This window comes from Lepeophtheirus salmonis, chromosome 2 (genome assembly GCF_016086655.4).
Source record: "Lepeophtheirus salmonis chromosome 2, UVic_Lsal_1.4, whole genome shotgun sequence".
Lineage (NCBI taxonomy): Eukaryota > Metazoa > Arthropoda > Copepoda > Siphonostomatoida > Caligidae > Lepeophtheirus > Lepeophtheirus salmonis.
This window is the reverse complement of record NC_052132.2, coordinates 3,852,088-3,872,206: the sequence shown is the minus strand read 5'-3', so window position 1 is coordinate 3,872,206 and position 20,119 is coordinate 3,852,088. Positions and strand designations below refer to the sequence as shown.

Genomic DNA, 20,119 nt, shown 5'->3' with positions numbered 1-20,119 from the left:
GGCAAATCGTTTTGTTGGACAAGTTAATACAGATTATAATCAGTCCAAACGGAGAGGTGGCCCCAATTAATGCTAGCTAAGTTTTCTTTGACATGTGACTCAGTTGAATTATTGTACAATGGTTTTATTCTGCTTTATTTTAACAAACTTACATTGATGGCCTTATATAATTGTTATACATGGGTGTAGCACAACATCCACATTATTTTTTCTTTAAGGACAGTTGAACAATTGTTCTGACCTGTCCTACAATGCCTGCTACGTACTTTTTCTTTAATAACACAGACGAACAATGAAGGGGGGAGGAAGTTTCTACGAATAAATTGAAGACATTATTCATGTTTATCTATTTGCACAGAATTCAAAAATGTTTTCACTTATTCCTTCAGTCATCTGAATTCTGAAATATCTGTGATTGTAGTAATTCGGGACTATTATTCTTCAGAGTAATTTTTTACCCTTAAAACAATCCCGAAATTAAAAGTATAGATAAAAGTATTTCTCATCATTAAAAAGTACTTTTATTGATTCTGTATCTTGTTCTGAACTCGATATATTTCATTTTTTAGATTGCAAAATGGTTAAAACCGACAATCTTCTTCAGAGCCTATTAACTTATTCACAATACATAAGAATGACAAACGTCAAAGCTTATATTATAGTAAAATATTCTATGTATATTTTAGATATTTCAGAATTTAGATGAATGAGTAAAAAATTGAGTTTAATTTTAGATTTTTCTCTCAAACATAAACTCCTTTTTTGCCTTGAATTCATTTGTTGATTTGTTTTTTGCCAGTGTAATTCCTTAATCCATTCTATGTGCAAGTCATAGAGTTGACTGTAAGCTCATGTATGATCTATAATTCTTGTCCGAAAGATTTTATCTCCTTCTTTTTGCACTTTGCGACTTCTTTGTCTCTCTTTTGGCACCTTTTTGTTTTCCCAAAATAAATTGTCTTTTATAACAAAAAAAGTGTATATTCTTATTCATAATAGACAAAAGACTCAAAAAGAATAACTCAATAATCGCAAAGACAATTAAGATAATGAAGAAATGGCACAGTTGCTATACATAAATGAAAAAAACATTGTTGTTTATAATGTATGATTACATGATGATAAAACTGCAAACATTTAATTCTGTTGTACCATTGTAAATATACAATATTGGTATTTTTTTAATTAACCATGTTTCTACCTTTTTATTGCTTGGGTTTGCCAACATAACTTTTACTTTTTAAATAAATCAAGCTTTATCGATTAGAAATTTTTGTTTCTTAAAGATTATAAACACGTTAAATCTTGTTATGCACCATTTTGAATGCCAAATCAGATAGGTGAGGTGCCCCATTGTCCATACACTGAATAAACCTAACCTTTTTACTTTTCCTTTAATAATTTTTGAGTAAGAGGAAAAAAATTATGTTTCTTGCAAAAACAGTGCAAAATTTGATTAACAACATAACTTATTTCTTATATGTATTTTATTAGTAGATTAAGTAATTAATAATTAGGGATTTTGCAAAGGTTGGTTGTTACATAATAGATTCGGTTCTAATTACTTGATTTGAACAAACTACTCCAACTTAGATATTTTGAATTGTAGCAAATCTTGTGGCATAAATTTAAGTTCTCTAGGATTATTATCTGTGTTATATTTGTTTTCAAATTAGTCTACAAATTATAATAGGAATTGAAAAAACGTTATGTGTACATTATAAATTACTTTTTATAAATGAAACTCAAAAGCTTCATTGAAATTAATTTGATTTGAAAAAATACCATGTCTAATCATTTTTTGGTAAATTATTTATTTTCTACAGCTAAGACCCGTTACTCATTATTCCAACGCAAGACAGCAACACTCTTTATTTCCAAAATAACTTTATACTCTAACATCTCGAATGAAAACACAGCTGATCCGGTTCTATTTCTATAGCCTGATTGCTATGCATTATGAAAAAGGAAGTTATTTTGCTACACACTCTATGTATATATATTTGTTAAGAAAACATTTTTTTAATTTAATAATTCAAGAGAAACCCTTAATGCTTTTAAATAGACATTATTATTGATTAAAGGCATAACTGAATTTATTTTCAAATGGAAAAATCAATTATAATTAATGATCAGCTTTTAGTCGTATACTTTTACAAGTGCAGTACGAATACTTTTAGATCTTTAATATAACTTGTATTAAAAGCCAATGAATGAAAGTCCTTTTAGGCTTATTCATTCTTTTACTTTTAAGGGAAATGAATATTAATGCTATGGTTCTCTATAAATACAAATGTTTTATATACGTTGAACCCATAAAAATTAAAGACCAATTTTTAATGAAGAACTAAAAGTACATTGAATGATATGCCAATAACTGAATATTCTGCTAAGTAGGTTAAATTTTCGACTATTTTAATATAAAAACTACAAAAGTTTAATTAATATGTGGCATATTATAGAGTTTATGCCCACAGTTAACTTACAGGTAATATTTTAAAAAAGAAATAGTTTGTGATGAGAATGACCCAATTTTAATTAAATAAAGCATTTTTACGAATAAGAAATAGAAACTTGTAAAATTTATATATCCAATTTGCAATTTGTACAAAATCATAACTAGTACACAACATAAAAAGGGTAGGGTAGCAAAACGTAGACTGTTAATTATTAATGTTTATTTTCTCATTACTATGAAAAGATTTAGTGATTAATTTTTGATATTCGTCTTTTGTTGTTCTTTTAACATAAACAAACTATATTAATCATTTATTTACTTCATCATCATGAGCAAGCAATCAGCAAAAAGGCAACGCATATCGGATCTCCTAGATACTGCAATTAATGTGAGGAAGGTTATTACATAGTTAAGTGTTCTAAGAGCCTGGTTTTTAAGTTGGCCAAAATGTAAAAACAATGAAAAATGTCTCTCCAGAATTTCCTGAAGTAAAGGGGATATTTTAAAGAGTGTACACAGTTCTTGTTAAGTTTGGAGAGAAATATAATTAAAGATCCCATCAAGTCGATGAATAGCCTCACCAAAGACTTCTTTGTGGCTCCTATTACCATCAGGAGGGCTATAAAGCACAACAAGGGACTGGTGTCTTTCACACGGACCCCATGGCACCTTCTGACAAAGGACATGAAAACCAGTAGGCTCGATAACTGCAAGAAAATCCTCACAGTTGATCAATTCCACAACCGCTGGAAGGACTGTTGGCTTGAAGAAACAAAAGAAGAGGTCCAAGGGGTTGTTCGCACCATATATTCGGCCATAACAGTTGTGCTCAGTGTTGTGGCTTCTGATGGAAAAAAGTTTTTCAAGACTGGACAGAAAATCGCCCAGGAGGCCTAGTATAAGGAGTATTGGTACACCATCTCGCCATGACCGAAGACCAACAATCTGGAGGGTAACTACGTGTGTACTCAAGACGGAAACCTCTCAAACCTCCACTAAGTGCCAAAAGTTTTCTGCGCAGATAACATGGCTCAATTCTGGTCCAAAGAGATATGGCTCGATTCTGGCCCAAAGAGATATGGCTCGATTCTAGTCCAAAGAGATATGGCTCGATTCCGGCCCTAAGAAATATGGCTCCCTTCCCCACCAGATTTGAACTTACTGGACTTTTCTATATGGGGCACTTTGGATAGGGAATACAAAGTCTTAAATATTTGCTGTGTGGGCGGACTTTGTATTCAACTCCTCCAAAGCCTTCAAGCAACTTTTAAAGGCTGTGATTGATAATACCATATTTAGTGAAAAAAGTTTCGCAAAAAACTTTTTATATGTTTTGTTAACATTATTTTTTTGTCTATGATTGAAAATATTAAAACATTGATGTATTTTTAAATCCATATCTCGAGTCCACGTTTTGTTCTTCTACCCTGTATATGTTACTAATGTATCTATTTTTAAGAAAGGTAGAGTTTACTTTGAGTCAAAATGTACGAATCTAAGCATAAAAAAGAATAAAATTATGTGTATTCTGTATTCTGGGCTTATCATGCCTACATTGTTGTATTAATGAAATAGTAGTTTACAAACGGATATATCTATAATACTAATAATAAGGCAAATACTTTTGCCATAAATAATTATTAATTATTTATTTCTTTTTTGGAGCTGATATTTATGTTGTGATTGGTTAGCTATTGATTTTCAGTTGGGATTTGGTTATATCATGAGAAAGCATTTTTTAGGTATATACAACCACTGAGGTTTTTATATTGAATGGAGCAATTTCGTTAATGGACCTATAAATTTCAATTATATAACATTTATTTAATACAGTGGTACTCAAGCTTAATTCAGTGCGTAGCAATTCCAGTTTTAATACAACATGCATTTTTTCTTACAGGCACTGTTCAAGTTGTAGAATATAACTTCGTTTTGAACAATGCGTGGCAGTGAGGCTGTAGAAATAGTAGTCATATGGGTATGATTGTGTTATTATTTTTTACCTCGTTGAAATGTCTGGGTCGTCAGGCTAAAATACCTGTTCGTTTGATTAAAAAAATACAACTGGCAATGTTTGAACAAAACTGAACAGTATTAGAGGTACATCAACGACATCAAAATTTTGAAAATTGCCATTTTCTTTCAAAAAAAAAGCAACTGCATTCTCAATTAACGTGAAAAAAGTTCAAAATCAGGTTTTTTTTGTTTTTAAATTTTTTCAAAATGACTTAATAAATATATGTATATATTATAATTTGATATACAACGAAAAGAGAATTTTTTTCATATATAACGAGCTACAAAACAAGACTTTTTGTTTTGGTTGTGTGGTCTTTAATTGTGGATGTAAAATAAATTTCCTTTATTCGTCCTTCGCATGTATCGCAAATCTCAAATCCCTCTCTCTGAAGAAAATCTGGAGTACTTTTGTTTACAATTTAAATCCATTCGGTATAGAATTATCCTTGGTCTACCTACAATAATTAATTATAACAGTTGAAGAATATTTAGTTACAAATAGAACAAAGAAATATCATGTAGTTTAATTATAAGTTAATTAACATGGATACTTTTTTTGAGCAAAGATAAAAAGTAGATATATTACTGGAATATATTTTATTAAGGAAAAGGTAAGTAGATATTATTATTGTTTATTTAACAAAAGTTGTGTATATATCATAGCGAAAAACAAACACTATGGATACATCAACACGATATCAAAGTAAGTTATATCTTAATGTTGTATTTGTTATGAAATTGACTGAAAATATATTGCCTTCATCACAAATAGCTTTTTGATATTTCCTATAGGAGGATATTTGTATCTTCATCGTGCAAATATATTTCAAAGCATAAATCTCTGCACCTACAGCCTCAGATGATGCATTTGATTATTTGAATTTGATGAAACCACTACATAATTATTCCGAAATCAATAGTGTATTTTCAAAAACGCCATATCAAAACTTTTTAAGCATTTATCGTGTTTATTTGAAGAGCTTGTTGGCTTGACTCTATTTGATAGTCAAGTCAAACAAAAAATATTATTTGAATTCAAAAATAAGGAAAGACAAGAACAAAATTTAAAAAATAAATATATATCCATAAAAACAATAGAAGACATTGCCACAAACATTATCATTCAGATGTTGAAACTCCCAGAATAGTTTTTAAAAAGTCAATCCAAAATTATGACCAAGTAACTATGACTACCTATAAGGAATCCCTTGAAATCATTGAGTTTTTTTTAAGGAAAATTTTGCAAATTTCAAAACTTTGAGACATATCCATAAAATAGAAATTAAGAAACACCCATATGTGTATTGTTGTATTCTAGAAGTGAAATTTTATTTCAAAATACTGTAGGTCTCTTCTTAGATTTGAGTAGGGAGAAACTTGCAGTTGTCATTGAAAATAAATATTGCCAAAAATAAATATTTTATAAACAAAAAACTTGTTGTAATTTACCTCCTAACTTTTATTTGTGCAATTTATAAAAATCAGTTAATTGCTTCAATTTCTGAAATAAAAAAACTATTGCTTCACTTATTTTTCATAATTTGAAATTAGTAAAATCATGAAATACAAATTAACGCTACAGATAATGACTCCAGAATTAACGTTGTTTCCTTCAAATTCCATATTATCAAGGATTATAAATATTACAATTAATTTAAATGGTATTGTTCAAATTGGATTTATTCCAGAAAACCCAACATTAGTACGACCTTTAAAAGATCCACCAAAATTAATTATATAATACGTTAATCAACTATTACTATAAAATAAAATATTTTGCCTATTAAGTTGTACATTTGTTTTTATTTTATAATCATCTCTTTGAAACCTCTCATTGAAATGTTTTTATAGAGAAAAAAAAATTAATTACCGGATTTAAATTTTCAAAGGTCGGGTTATTCAACAATGGGGGGCGTCAACTATGTTTTACCATATTAAAAGCTGTGTAAAACAAACATTAAATGTGTTCTATCATTATAAACTATTCTCTTTCATAGGAATTTTTTATTGTCTTTTTAGAAAGAGGTAGTTATGTTGTTCTACGATGTACATATCACTTAAAACTAGTATAATCAAAATGCTTTACCTCTTTTTTTTAGGAATCGAATTTAATCCTTTCGCGTGAGAGATAGAGCAAGTAAATCTAACAGATTTTCAATTCTCTATTGGTAAGGATTAAATGGCAGTACAAATCAAAATTAACATTGACGAGTAGGAAAAAATGAGTACAAATATCATATTGTGTGTTAAAAATGTTTTACATTGTGGGAGATTACTCTAGAAGTTACTTTTTATTCGTAAGCATCTAGAGTTTTAACTACTTAGAACTTGAATGCTTCTTCTAATACCTAAATGTAAAATATATATAGTATTATAAATGTATGAATAAAAAGGATAATTGACTCAAGTAGAATTAAGATTATATATGTATATATACATATATTTTATATACTTAGACAGAATTGAAAAAAAAAATCAACTTGTTTAATATGTAGGCGAGAAAGGAAAGCAAAATTAAATCGTTTTTTTTTTTTTTTTCATTTACATTCAAAATAACTTGTGCTATAATTTTTGAATATATTTCTTTCTTCACACTTAATACAAGGAATTAAATCGTATTTACATATCTAATTACGGTTTACATATGTTGTACATATATATTTATGTGTATTATGAATCTTTTTATAACTTTAAACACTCATAATAGGTTCAATTAAAACAAATTCCATACAGTTTAAATACTTATTTAAATATTAGACTCTCTCTTGAACAACATATAAAAAACACTCATAAAAAAATATTTTATCGAATTTTATACATAGTGATGCATAAAAAAGAGGGTTTGGAAATAAAACATGGACTTTTAAATATTGCTAAATTACTCATTAATATAGGAAGGTTTAGATAATTTTTTTACATTCTGGTTCTGTTATTCTAAGTGTATAAACAAAACTGTAGGAAATATTTGCTTTCATCAGGAGATGGCAATACTGATAAAAATTCCGGCATTTTAGATACTCACTAAATGGCTCACTAAAAAGACTGGTAGCACCATCAGGAGGGCAGTTAAAGGCGACTTGGGATTTTCCTCATACATATAGACCCCATGCTACCTTCAGACAAAGTCTGGAAGACTAAGGAGAATCGAGAGTCCACGTTTTACTGCACAACTTGTTCAAAAGCCAAAAGTTATCTTACTTGATAATGGTTTCTTTCTCGAATTTATTTATGCGTATAAAAAAATATTTAACAACGAAATCTTATTAGAATGGCATCATATGACAGATACATTCACACTTCAAAATCAAATTTTGAGCTTAAATCACACAACAATCATTGGGAACATATTAAAGAAAATAGTACTCTTTCCATATGGCATCATTGTCAAAATGTTATGGCATAATGGAAAAGTAAAATAAAAGAATTAATATAATTCAAATAATACAAGTGTAACACAGTAAATTCTTTGTAATTCTTTTTCTTGAAAGTATTATATTGTTGTACCATATACATATGGAAAAATTATTTTATAGTTACTTATTGCACGTTATTTAGGTCAACACCACCCATATTCATATTGTATTCTTTCACGATTGCAGGGATAGGAACATCAATATATTTTTTCAGTCATTGACCACCGTTTCACAGTAAATAATAGATGAAACAACCTCAGGGTTATTTTCATACCATTTGACGACGCTATGTTGTTTTTGTCTCAGTTCAAATATCACAGCTATCTCTACCATCCTTTTTGAGCATAGCATCACTTTTCAAACTACAACCAGGTAATCATTACTTATAAATTTCCTTCGGAGTAAAGAGTAGAGTGTGAGATGTGAACGAATTGTCAGTGTAAAGCTTGAAGTTTTAATTCTTCAAAAGTTTACTAACCAGCCTTATGACAATATCTTTACTTATGTTTAATTGCATACTGGAAGATACTGTAGTTTCTTTTCCTACTTATACTTCAAAGTCATATTGGATGCCCTTATACAACATCTAGAAAAAACTTTGATTCCCCATTATTTGGATTTATTTCTCATGTATTGCTTCAATGAGTTACGTCTCTTGAAGGGTATCATCAATTTGTTAACTAACTTACGTTCTTCAGGCTCAATTTTACCAAATTATTTGTTGAAATAGTCAATGAATGGCCTAACGTTAACAACAAACCTGAAGTAACATATCATTATTACAATGTCATCTTTCTAATAGAATGCTAACTAGACTCATTGGACTATTGAATATACAAGAAATTGAATTTGAAGTTGATGATACCATATAGCATCATCAGGAAAGAAAGATTAACTACCTATTAATTTAAATACAGGATCATTCAGGTAAATCTGGACCATATTTAACAAATCTTAAAGAATAATGAAAATATATAACTCGGTTATTTGAATTTTAAAGTTAGAAATTAAACCTTAAAGCTAGTTACGCAACTTTTAATTTCTAACAAATACTTACGATATAAAAGACAGACCCAGAGGAACACCATCATCGTATTTGCTTTTCTACGCCGTCTACAGTTGCTGGAAAAAGGAGAGAAAATGTAAGAGAAAAGCCCACAAGTTCCGGACTGATTAAAAACGCACTCCTATATTGGCTTGGTAGGCCTAAAACTATTTTTGAGTCATATCCTGGGACTCCAATTAATGTTCCTGCCAAAAAGCGCCAAAGTAGTCGTAGACTGTCGCCAGGACAATAAACACACACCTAAGGATGAAGTCATACCGCCTCTACAAAAGACAGATCCCTAAAGACAAAATTAAGGCTATAATGAACGATTGCAAGTCCCTTGGTAAACGATTCATATTTTATTTGGATGAGAAACAATGGACAGTCAATAGACATCACAACCTCAAGAACGACAGATGGTGGGTCACAGAGAGATCCAATTTCCCCATGTCTTTAAAACCAAGTAAAAAGTTTATTTCCAACAAATATAAGTAAATTACTAAAAATATATATGAACCAGAATCAGACACTCAATATACGGATAAAAATAGATTAAAGGGATCTTCCCTACGTCACGCCAGTCTTGAGTGTTAGAAAAAATGATGACTAGTGTACATTGTCAAAAATTACCTTAGAGGGAGACAGCACAATTATCCTTTACCCAGTGGTGGCTGTAGCTTTTTGCCTCTTTATGAAAAATATAGAATTTACCTCTTAAAAATTGGAGAAAAATAACATAGTACTTAATTGAAAAATATTTTTTTTGCAGTACGTCTTTGTATACCACCATAGGAACGGGCCAGCGTCTACCCCTTTCTTCCTTACACGCATTTTTCATCACTACTCTTCAATATGCATGCATTACATATATAATCCTGATGGAAAATTCAAGGCATTTCTTTGATATATCTATACATTAAAAACAAAAAGAGGAAAAAGGCAATCTATCAAGTTTGATCGGTTTTTATTTATATAAATAGAATGCCCCATGATCAATACTTGATTAACTAACTTGAAAAAGGATATATGTATATATTACAAGGAAATAGAAGTGATATATTAGAGTAAAAAAAAGAAAAAAGAGGAGTACATATTATAACAAAACGTCTTAAACTACATCAAACTTGTACATAAGTATAGAATATTTATTTAAAAAGTTAATGGTCGAAATGAGTATTTTTTTTATGTATTAGTTCCAAAAATAAATAGGGTTTTTCCTTCTTTTTCTCATTTTGACATAAAACTTTTGTTTAAAAAAAAAACTTATATTGTATATATGTTTTGTAGTAGTTTTATTCTATCTCTTTGGTTTTTTATTCTTTCTGTTTTTTTTCTTTCTTTAAAACTCTTAGTCTTCTTTATTTCTCAAATAACATTCTGTATTATAATTTTTTATACAGTATATGTAAAAAAAAATATATATATGATCAAAAAATTTAATACTTCTGTTACAGTAAAAGGGACTCCACTTGAAATTACCTAAATGGATAGTTGAGAGCCATATCCTCTCATTATATGCAACTATTTCATTAAATCTATTCTTTATATGATGTTTGTTAATTTTTTATTTATAAAATTTTATCGATTTAATTCTGTAAATCAGATTATTTAATATACTTTGTGATGCCCCAAAAAAAAGTTTATAGTCTGATCAAAAAACTTATAAAATAAATATTTTGTTTTTATTAGTAAGGATTTTTGTCATTTTTCATATGGTTAAATAATGACAACAAAAACCAATTCCCAGTATATCTTGTCCTTGATTGCCAATACCTTAAGAATCTTTAATATTTCAAAACTGTTAAATGTGAACTTTAAGACTATTTCTCTATTTAAAACCATGTTGATGGCATTAAAGAAAGTTCGGATTCACAAAAAGTTAAAAATTAGAATAAACCTGACTGTTTCGGTCCAAAAACTCGCAATAAAGTTGGCAATGCCACCTTTTAAAGTCATAGATATGTTAAAAAAGAGAGTGCGAAGCTTTCATTAGGGTGAAAATAATTTTTGGAACCCAGGCATGAAAAATCTCCATCTTCGACGTTGTGAAGGAAAACAAAGAACATCAAGTATTCATCTGACTGAGTAGTTATATACTTTGATGAACAGATAAGGAAAGCCGACCCAAATGAAGAACAGAAAAAATAATAGGATTTTGAGTATGAAGGGGAATATTGATGAATAAGTCCAAACTCTAATAATAGATCTATTCTGTTTTCCCGAGGTTTGCTTTAATAGTTAAGATTATATATAAAAAAAAAAAAATTCAAACATGGGTTAATCATATGATCCAAGATAGAGGGCAAGCCCATTCGAATAACTAAATTTATCGTGTAGTGTCTTGATGAAAATGTACCTTTTTTAGTTATTTCGTCAAGGTATTGCTCAAATAATTTCGTAAATGTTTTGAAGAGACTTCCATAAATATACAAAATTAGTATTGATTTAAGTCCAAAAAACATAACAAGAGTTGATACAATTATTGTGTCATACTTTATTTGCCTCAAAGTACAGCCTTTCCGATCCATCGTTACTCTCATGCCTTCTACTCATTACTGTGTTTGTTTAAAGTCTTCTACATACTAGTATTTAAGGATGAATAGCTTAAAATAACATTGTTAGTATGCAAACTTATCTATTAGGACAATATAAATAACTGAAATGTTGTATATTTAAACAAAAATATTTAATTTAAATTCACCAAAAGTAGATTCATTGCCAATCTAAAATTATTCTAAAAATACAATTTTTTTCTATAGAGTTGGATAATTGTTTTATACCTCTTATCAATAAACTTTACATCATACATTCTGTATTTTATTCGATTATTTCTCCTTTTTGAAAAAAAATTTATAAAAAAATTGTTTGTTATAGAAGGGTGGGGGGGAAAGAGTGTTTGAGTATTTTTTTCATTACCACAACAAAAAACTTTTTACAAACCATTGGAATGAAGTTATGTACATACCTCCATATATATATATTTATAAATAGGTATAACAATAAAACTTTTTGAAGTTAAACAATTAGTAGAAAAAATATAATTGTACAAACTAGAGTAAAAGTGATTTTTACATCATTAAAAAAATAACTTGAAATAATTGTTTGTATTAATTTTGTCTTCCTGTGCTGACATAAATAAAATATAAGTTAAAACTTATCGAAACAATATAGGTTCATTAATATAAGTATATAACTGATTTTAAGTTCAATATTTAGGATTAGGGCAATTTTATTATTCTATAATAATTATAAGTATACCACTGCATCAAAAGAGATATTTACACTTATTCTGAAAATTACTTAATATCAATTGTTTTCATTTATCGTTTTTTACCTAATAGATAATATACAAAACTACCAAAAACCTTCAGAAATGCAGGTTAATGCATAAATGTAGCTAGGTTACTGATGAATGATGACTTGTAAGCCCTGCAATAGAGGATACGGGACATTAACTTTAAAAATTTGTTCAGTTATGTTGTTGTCAATATATGACCACATTCCTAATAAATTTAACCAACTTTTGAAATGGTTATGTCGGCTTTAGGATGAGTGAGAGCGTGGGAGGCCAAAAATGTATAAATTATATGTGACTAAATCAAAAGCATTTCTTACTGAGCTTTCAAGATTGATGATTACGGCATAAAAACTATAAACTACTTCCTTTGCTTGGCAATACAAGTATTACATAACATGACACGTAAGGAGTGATGTATAAATATATATTGAAGTTTCATTTTCAATGGTCAACATTTGTCTGAACCACAAGCCGAAACCTATTTCCATTACTAGCACATTTGGAACGTACTTTGTTCTCCGGCATATTCCTCCATTCATTCACAGCTGAAGCTATTAGCTAGTCCTTGTTGGTTGTTGAGATTAGCTTTCTTCTTCACCATGCCCTACATTGCAAAATCCAATAGATATAAATCAGGCAAAGAAAGAGCTCACAAATCTTTTTAACAAAAACGCTCAAAATTGGAAGCACACAATTCCTTGACGATTTTTGAAGTTTGGGTAGGCTATATTAAGGCTAAATTGTAGCTTTGGAACAATCAATGGTTCATATTTTGTTATTTTAGAAGTTGAATTTTATGTTTGTCTAAAACAATTACTCATAAAAGAATATTACAACATTACCTGGACTGGTCACTTACCTATCAAAGACATTTTTCTATCTGACCTCCCTTTTGACCTCAAAGGCCTCAAAAAGAAGTTTTTTTTTATTTTTTAAGCAAGTAAGAATCTATACCGAATTCCACTTTGATTACCCTCATAAATGTACTGATAGACATTTGGTACTCCTCGGCATCTGCTTCGTGGATCAGGCCAGATGACCTTAATAAGCTTTTTGGATCCAGGAAGTTCCTCTTTCTTGATGGTCAGGCCTTCTAGAATTCTTAAATTATCTTCAACAACTTGTTTGGTCAGCTAGATTAAGGTCCTTCTCACATTCAGGTCTTTGGATGGTGGTCTTGTTGGATGAACCATATTCCAACATTTTCAGCATGGCCACACGCTTTCTTTCAAACTCAACTTTTTCGATAATATGATGTAAATTTAAACATGACTTTCAGTACAAAAACTTAATTTGTTTTTGTATTCATTCTGGATACCAAAAAAAAAAGTCACTCTTAAATGATCTAAAGTCAATCGAAGTGAATGTTTTACTAATTCTGATCAATCCTTGTTTAGGCACTGGGTATTTTTACATGAATGTTTCGGGAACAGGTATTATCCTTACCCATCTCTTATTCTTTCATATATATATTGATAGGGTATATGTAGTCCAATAGCCTTACTTTATCTCATTAGTAGAGTAAGCACCAAGGAATATTCAGATCCTATATATTTATAAATACATAAGCAATCAAAATGGAATTAAGAATTGGAGAATCTTATCTAAATGTTGGTATATATATATATATGAAAAATATTCATAACAAAAAATACAATGTATATATGTTGTTTTAATTTATATATATGCATATGGAATGCCTTTTAAGATAACACCCTCCCTTTACTTAAGTAATGTAAAAATTCTATACAAGATATTTAATATAAGTATAAAAAGCATTTTATAAACTTAAACGTGCCTGGATAAGCATTACCAAATATGTAATATATATATGTACTAATATATATACATAAATATAATGTCAATATTATGAAGAAAAATAAGTATTTTTTTATATTCTAAAGCAAACGATACTTGTTTTTCTTGCAGTGAAGATATTTATCAAATATGTATCAATATATATTTAAACAAATAAATTACAGTAATTAATTCGTTAATGAAATTTGTTTTGGTATTTATTAGGATTTATCAAACAAAAATGTACATTAATATATCACTCGTTTAAAAGCAAATTGTGCTAAATAAAATTTCGAGAAGTTTGTTTGTATGAGCTGTTTTATTCTAACTTTAAATAAAAAATCAGCTCTAGACACGATGAAATGAAATATTATTAGACTACTAAATTGGAAATAAAAATTTTTTTGACAACTTTTTTTTTCGTTCTTACACTCTAAGACCGAAGGAGTTACGTAAAATTAAATATATAACGAGACATTTTAGTTGAAATTCAAAGCTTTAGGGTAAGACTGAATTACAATCTGACTAAAAATTTACAAAAAATACAGCACTTTCAATAAAACTAAAATAAGAAATAAAAATATTATAAAAATAAGCCACAAATTTAAAATTCAATTACAATGCCTTTACATGGTGTATTGAAGTTGACATGAGGTACTTATTGTTTACTCAGGTAAAAATCTACGAATTATTCTCCAAAGAATGAACTCTAATAGAAATTTCTGCCATGTAACTTAATGTTTTGTTTTAAAAAGTCATTTAATTTCTAGAAAGACAGATTTATAGTTTTTTTTAGATCATAATACTTCTCTAGTGACACTCAGCATTATTTATATGTTTGTCGTAAATATCTGGCAACACTTGCTATGTTTCAAGTAACTTATACTCTGCAACTCTTTTCCTATTCTGTGTAACAGAATACAGTACTATTATATCGGAGGCTCTGGAGTTATAGGTTTCAAAATAATAGGATATTCTGCCCTGCCTCATGGCATACAAAACAGCTTCTGATATTAGTATTCATGTTCGTGTATCGGGAATTATTGAAATAAAAATTAAGTTTTTGTTTATTTTATGTTTTTCCATCTGAGTTTAATGGTTGAAAAGACCAGCAATTGTTCTCCTGTTTCCAAATATGGCTTTATTTTTTCTCTTTTAGCCTAATGGCCTTCACAAAAAGGTGATTCATTTTTTTTGTTATTTTTATGGTTAATAGTAGTTTTAAGGCCTCATTGTTGAAGATAGGGATAAATTATGTGAATATATTTTACAGCCAAATGTCATTGGTAGCAAAAATGTACTTATTAATTTCAATTAAGTATAGTATGATATATAGATGAAATACATTAGTTACAACGCGTATACTTAAAATTGATAATTAGGGGAAAGAAAAATAACTACTTAAAAGAAAACCAATAACAAATTCGCTCTATCTTTATTGAAAATTTCAGGATTTACGAATACTTGGAAAAAATACATTTTTATAACACCAAATAGTTGCACTCTATATGTATTAGGAGCATACTAAATTATTCGGAAATAAGATCTATTTTAAAGAAATTGGAAGCATTTTCCTAAAATGTGGGGAAAAGAAAATCCCAGTTCTCGAACAAAGGGGTAAATAAATATTGATGACAAGTTTAGAAATTAAATTTACAGTCAAAAATTTGATAAAACAGATGCATTTTATAAAAGTTTTGCTAAATGTTGTCATTTATTGTATACTAGCCGTACTATGCGACATTGCTCTGAAATGCCAATTTTGGAATATATGGATAAAATAATAGAAATCGTCTAGTTTGACGTCATAATATTTCTTTTTGGATTTCAATATATAAGCATTAATGACAATGAAATTTAAAAAAAATCAAATAAATTTTTTTCTTTTCACCTTACCTTTTACAAAATAAACAAAATATGACCAACTCCGTTGGCAGAGAAAAATATACGAGGAAACATAAAGCTACCATTATATTTTCATTTGGTAAGAAATTGTCACTTTGAAAAACGACTCCCTAAATCAGTTTTAATTGTTACATGACACATAAATGCAAATATGTATATGTGTACAAACTTTGCTCTATAATTTTTTTTACATATATAATGTAATATAAGCAAAGCAATGACATCCTATATGTGTTTTATAGCGTTTTTAGAAGAAAGTTTAAGACAGTTAATTAAAAAAATGATAAATTTTTTATTATGTATATATTTGGATTCTATATGCATTATTCATATACAGTAAAAATATATGGAGAGCAAATTATAAGACAATTCAAATGCATTTTGGCATTAACTTCTCAATGATATTTGAACATACACAACGTATTTATATTTTTTATTCAATATCATAATTAAATATTACATTATATTATGTGCTACTCAAATTTCATAATGCCTTTTACTTATGGTCATTATATAACATTAAAGTATCCCATTACTTCTTTTTTTTCAACCAGTTTATAAAATATGACAAATTATTTTAACAGTGACATATGGTGGTGCGGAAAAGTTGTCTATGGTATGAAAATGACCTGTAAAAAATGCATTTTTCTACGAAATCATCTTTAGAAGATGTTTATTTTATCATAACCAAATTATGGAAAAGAAAAAAACTCTTTACTAAGGTAAAGCACATACAAAAAACTACTTTTTTAGTTGTTTTGCATTAAAAAAAATGATTGCAAGTTTTTTTCTAAAACCACTTGGTGGAATAAAAAAAAGTAAATAAGTGAAAAAATTTGTATTTTAATACATTTTTGACGAAATAAACAACTTTTGTCTCGTTCGAAACTTTAAATTATATGTGTTATCCAATGATGAATTTGTAGCAAAGTTGATATTTTGCAAAGGCTATTTTCGTACCACATGACAACTTTTCTGATTTAGTGGTAATTGCAATTCGAAAAATCTTGAAAAAAACAACAATAATACACATATTACCCGTCAACACAAAAGAAGGATTAACTGATTTTTCTTAAAATTGAGCATGGATTACATTTGTAATCCGTAACAAATTGTCGTCTATTTATATCCACCCATTACTTTTATATACCCTTTTGGTGTGCTGTAAGTTGCACTTAAAAATAGTCAAATTCCATCATCATATTAAATCAATGAGATATTGAGATATTTTATTCGAAGGACCATTTTGTCATATAAGTCTGTGAAATCAAATTTTAATTCTAAATTTTATCTAAAACTCTTGGATATCAAAACTTTTCACACAAATTTGTGAAATACCAACGATTGACTGCAATGAAATATTGGGTTGTAAGTATATACCTATGAAGTTTTATTTTTTTTTTTCTTCGAGATTTTTGTTGTAGATAATTTTATGTTGATGCACAATAAATATGTACTGAAGTAAATAAAAGTATTTGACCAAAGGTAACATTTTTGTTTGTAAATAAAGATTGCATTTAAAAAAAAAAAATATCTATTATCAGTTATGTCTACACAATAGATTATTTATTTAGACAAAATTAGTTTTCACTCTGATATTTTCAGCCTTGTTTTTGTGTCAATTTGAGCTCTTACTAGTATAATAGATCCATTTTGAGTTTGGTGGAGTTCAAGTTTTAAAAAATTCCACATAAGTAATGGGGTTTTACCTTTTTAATACATTAACATTTTAACATTGACATTTTTTGTTTTTTTCTGTTCTATTCAAATATCACACTTGAAACTTAAATAATTAGTCTTATTACTCCAATATTTGAGTGTGTTCATGTAACTATCATAAAATCAATAAAAATGATAATATAACCAACACTAAACAAACTTATCTGACACATTCTAAATTAGATTGATTGTAATACCACTCCACAAATGTTATTTATAGAATTTAGATTTCAACTCCTATTGAAAAGATTTTAAATAAAGAAAACGTACTTTAAACATATGTAAGTAAGTTCAACTTATTTTTAAACTAAATCCGAGGTCTAATATTATTTTTAAAGGTACTTTTGCATGTAGAACTATTCATCTTTGATCACAAAATAAAAAAATTATTTTCTTAAACCAATAAAAACTTATTTCTAGATTAAATTACCGATATATATTTTTAACAGGAAATTTACACAGCATAGACATAAAGTACATTTATAAAAGTCAGGGGCCTTCTGAGGGTGTGGGGTGGAGGGGTTGTAGCCCCCTCGTCCCAAATAAAATAAGGAATTTTTAATGATTACTAAAAAACTTAATGTTTAAAATCCCATTGTTTTTATTTTTTCCCCCAACAATTTTTTATTCTTTTTTTGACCGTAAATTTTATTTTTTCCCCAAAATATTTATTATTTCAAATTTTATCTTAAAATGTATGTTCCTAAAAATGAAATGTTTTGTAAGCAGCTAAGGATTTTTGAAATTTTATTAAAAAATAAGTTTTTTGAGAAGAACTATGGACTTTTGAAATTTCTTTCAAAAAAATAATATATATTCAGAATTTTATTTTTGAATTTTTGTTGAAAAAATTGAAAGTAAAATTTTTTTCTAAAAAAAAATTAATTTTTGAAACTTTTTGAAAAATTAAATTTTTCAAATTTTATTAATTTTGGATCTTTATTCAAATAATTAAAAAAATAATGTATATCTGGATGCCCCTGTGAGTATTTTGTCATTACTTTTTTTTTTGGTTTAGTCCAGTCTAGTCTTAGGGCCGGTCGTTTGGACTATCATACTAAAACTGATTAAAAATACAAAGCAAAGTTAGATGATCTCATGAAAGACCAAACTTTATAAGTTGTAGATAAAATATGCATAACTGGACTGGACCAAACTGAAACTAACTGGACGGTACTCCTGTCTTTAATTTTAAATAAGGAACAACACAAAAGTATTAATATATTTATAATTTTAACTAACAAAAAAACACTTACCTATAACAGTTAGATTCAAGCGAGATGTTCGTGTCTGCGAAATCTTAAAATCCACTCGACATCGATATAGTCCATCATCAGACTCCGTCACATTAAAAATCTTTAGTTTTGCTTTTCGTGGATTAGGACTCGTATCAAAAACAACACGGTTCTCTCCAAAGTGTGAGGTGTCAATCCAATGATTTTGTGAATCCGATAAACTAGGGATGTGCATTCCAGTTCGAGCATCTAATTTGTGTTAAAACAGGTTGTTTATATGGTTTAAAATCAGAGTGGAACAATGGAATTGTCCGTATATTGTGTGCTTTGTTTTTTTATGGGTTAAAATATATAGAAATTAAATTAGCCATAACGAATAGTGTAGTATTTTTATTGTAATGGCTCTCTGTGTAGAATCTATTACTTACAATAAATATTTGTAAAAAGTATAATACACAATTGTAAGCTTACAATCATATTCAGCTAAAAAAAAACCACCCAACTGATATATAGTTTATAATAACAAGAAACTCAATCCATCAAAGATAAAATGAGGCAACTCTTTTTTTATTAAATATTTGTTGTTAATACTTATATACAAAGCAAACATATAACATCTTTCAGAGAGTCTTGAACAGCTTGAAAAAGTAAAAATAATAGACTCGAGCAAAATGTTTTGCTTGCAACAAATCATATTTTAATCTTCATGGAAATAAAAATAGAAAGCATTGATATATAGGTGTGCAAGGATTTTTAAATTATGACTCAATATTATTCTTTGAGATTAACGTCAAGATATTATAATATAATATATTTTATTTTTCATCTCAATAATTTTAAATAAAATGAAATTAAAATGAGCAAATAATAAATTATAAATATATTTGTTTTTTATATGTATACCTATTCTATTATTAATATATGGTGAAGCAAAAAAAAAAAAATGTCATTTTGAAAAGAGAGACCCTGAGCAAAAAAAGTGAATTATGGATGTTATTTTTATTGTTCTATTTTTTTTTTTATCGCATTTTTTCATAGTAATAAATTGATGATTTTACCTCTTCTAAATTATTATTTGACAATTTAACTTTACTTTATTTTTGTATGTAAGAGAAGGGTTTCTTCATTAAAAAGCTTCATAGACATTTTTTTTGTCAATTTAAAACCTTAATTCAATGAAGCTTGAAATTGGTAATTTTTATCCATTGATTTTTATTTTATAAAAAA

At 28.0% G+C, this 20,119-nt stretch overlaps 1 protein-coding gene across 2 annotated transcripts in view; it reads right to left on the bottom strand.

Annotated features, from left to right (window-relative positions):
* LOC121132586 (neural cell adhesion molecule 2) overlaps positions 1-19,371 on the bottom strand; it is a 287,177-nt gene extending 267,806 nt beyond the window's left edge. For both annotated transcript variants that reach the window (XM_040728015.2, XM_040728016.2), the window contains exon 1: positions 18,914-19,371. In XM_040728015.2, coding sequence (XP_040583949.2) covers positions 18,914-19,127 — 214 coding nt within the window. In that variant the 5' untranslated portion in view covers positions 19,128-19,371. The remainder of the gene's footprint in view (positions 1-18,913) is intronic.
* Positions 19,372-20,119: the final 748 nt, after the last annotated feature.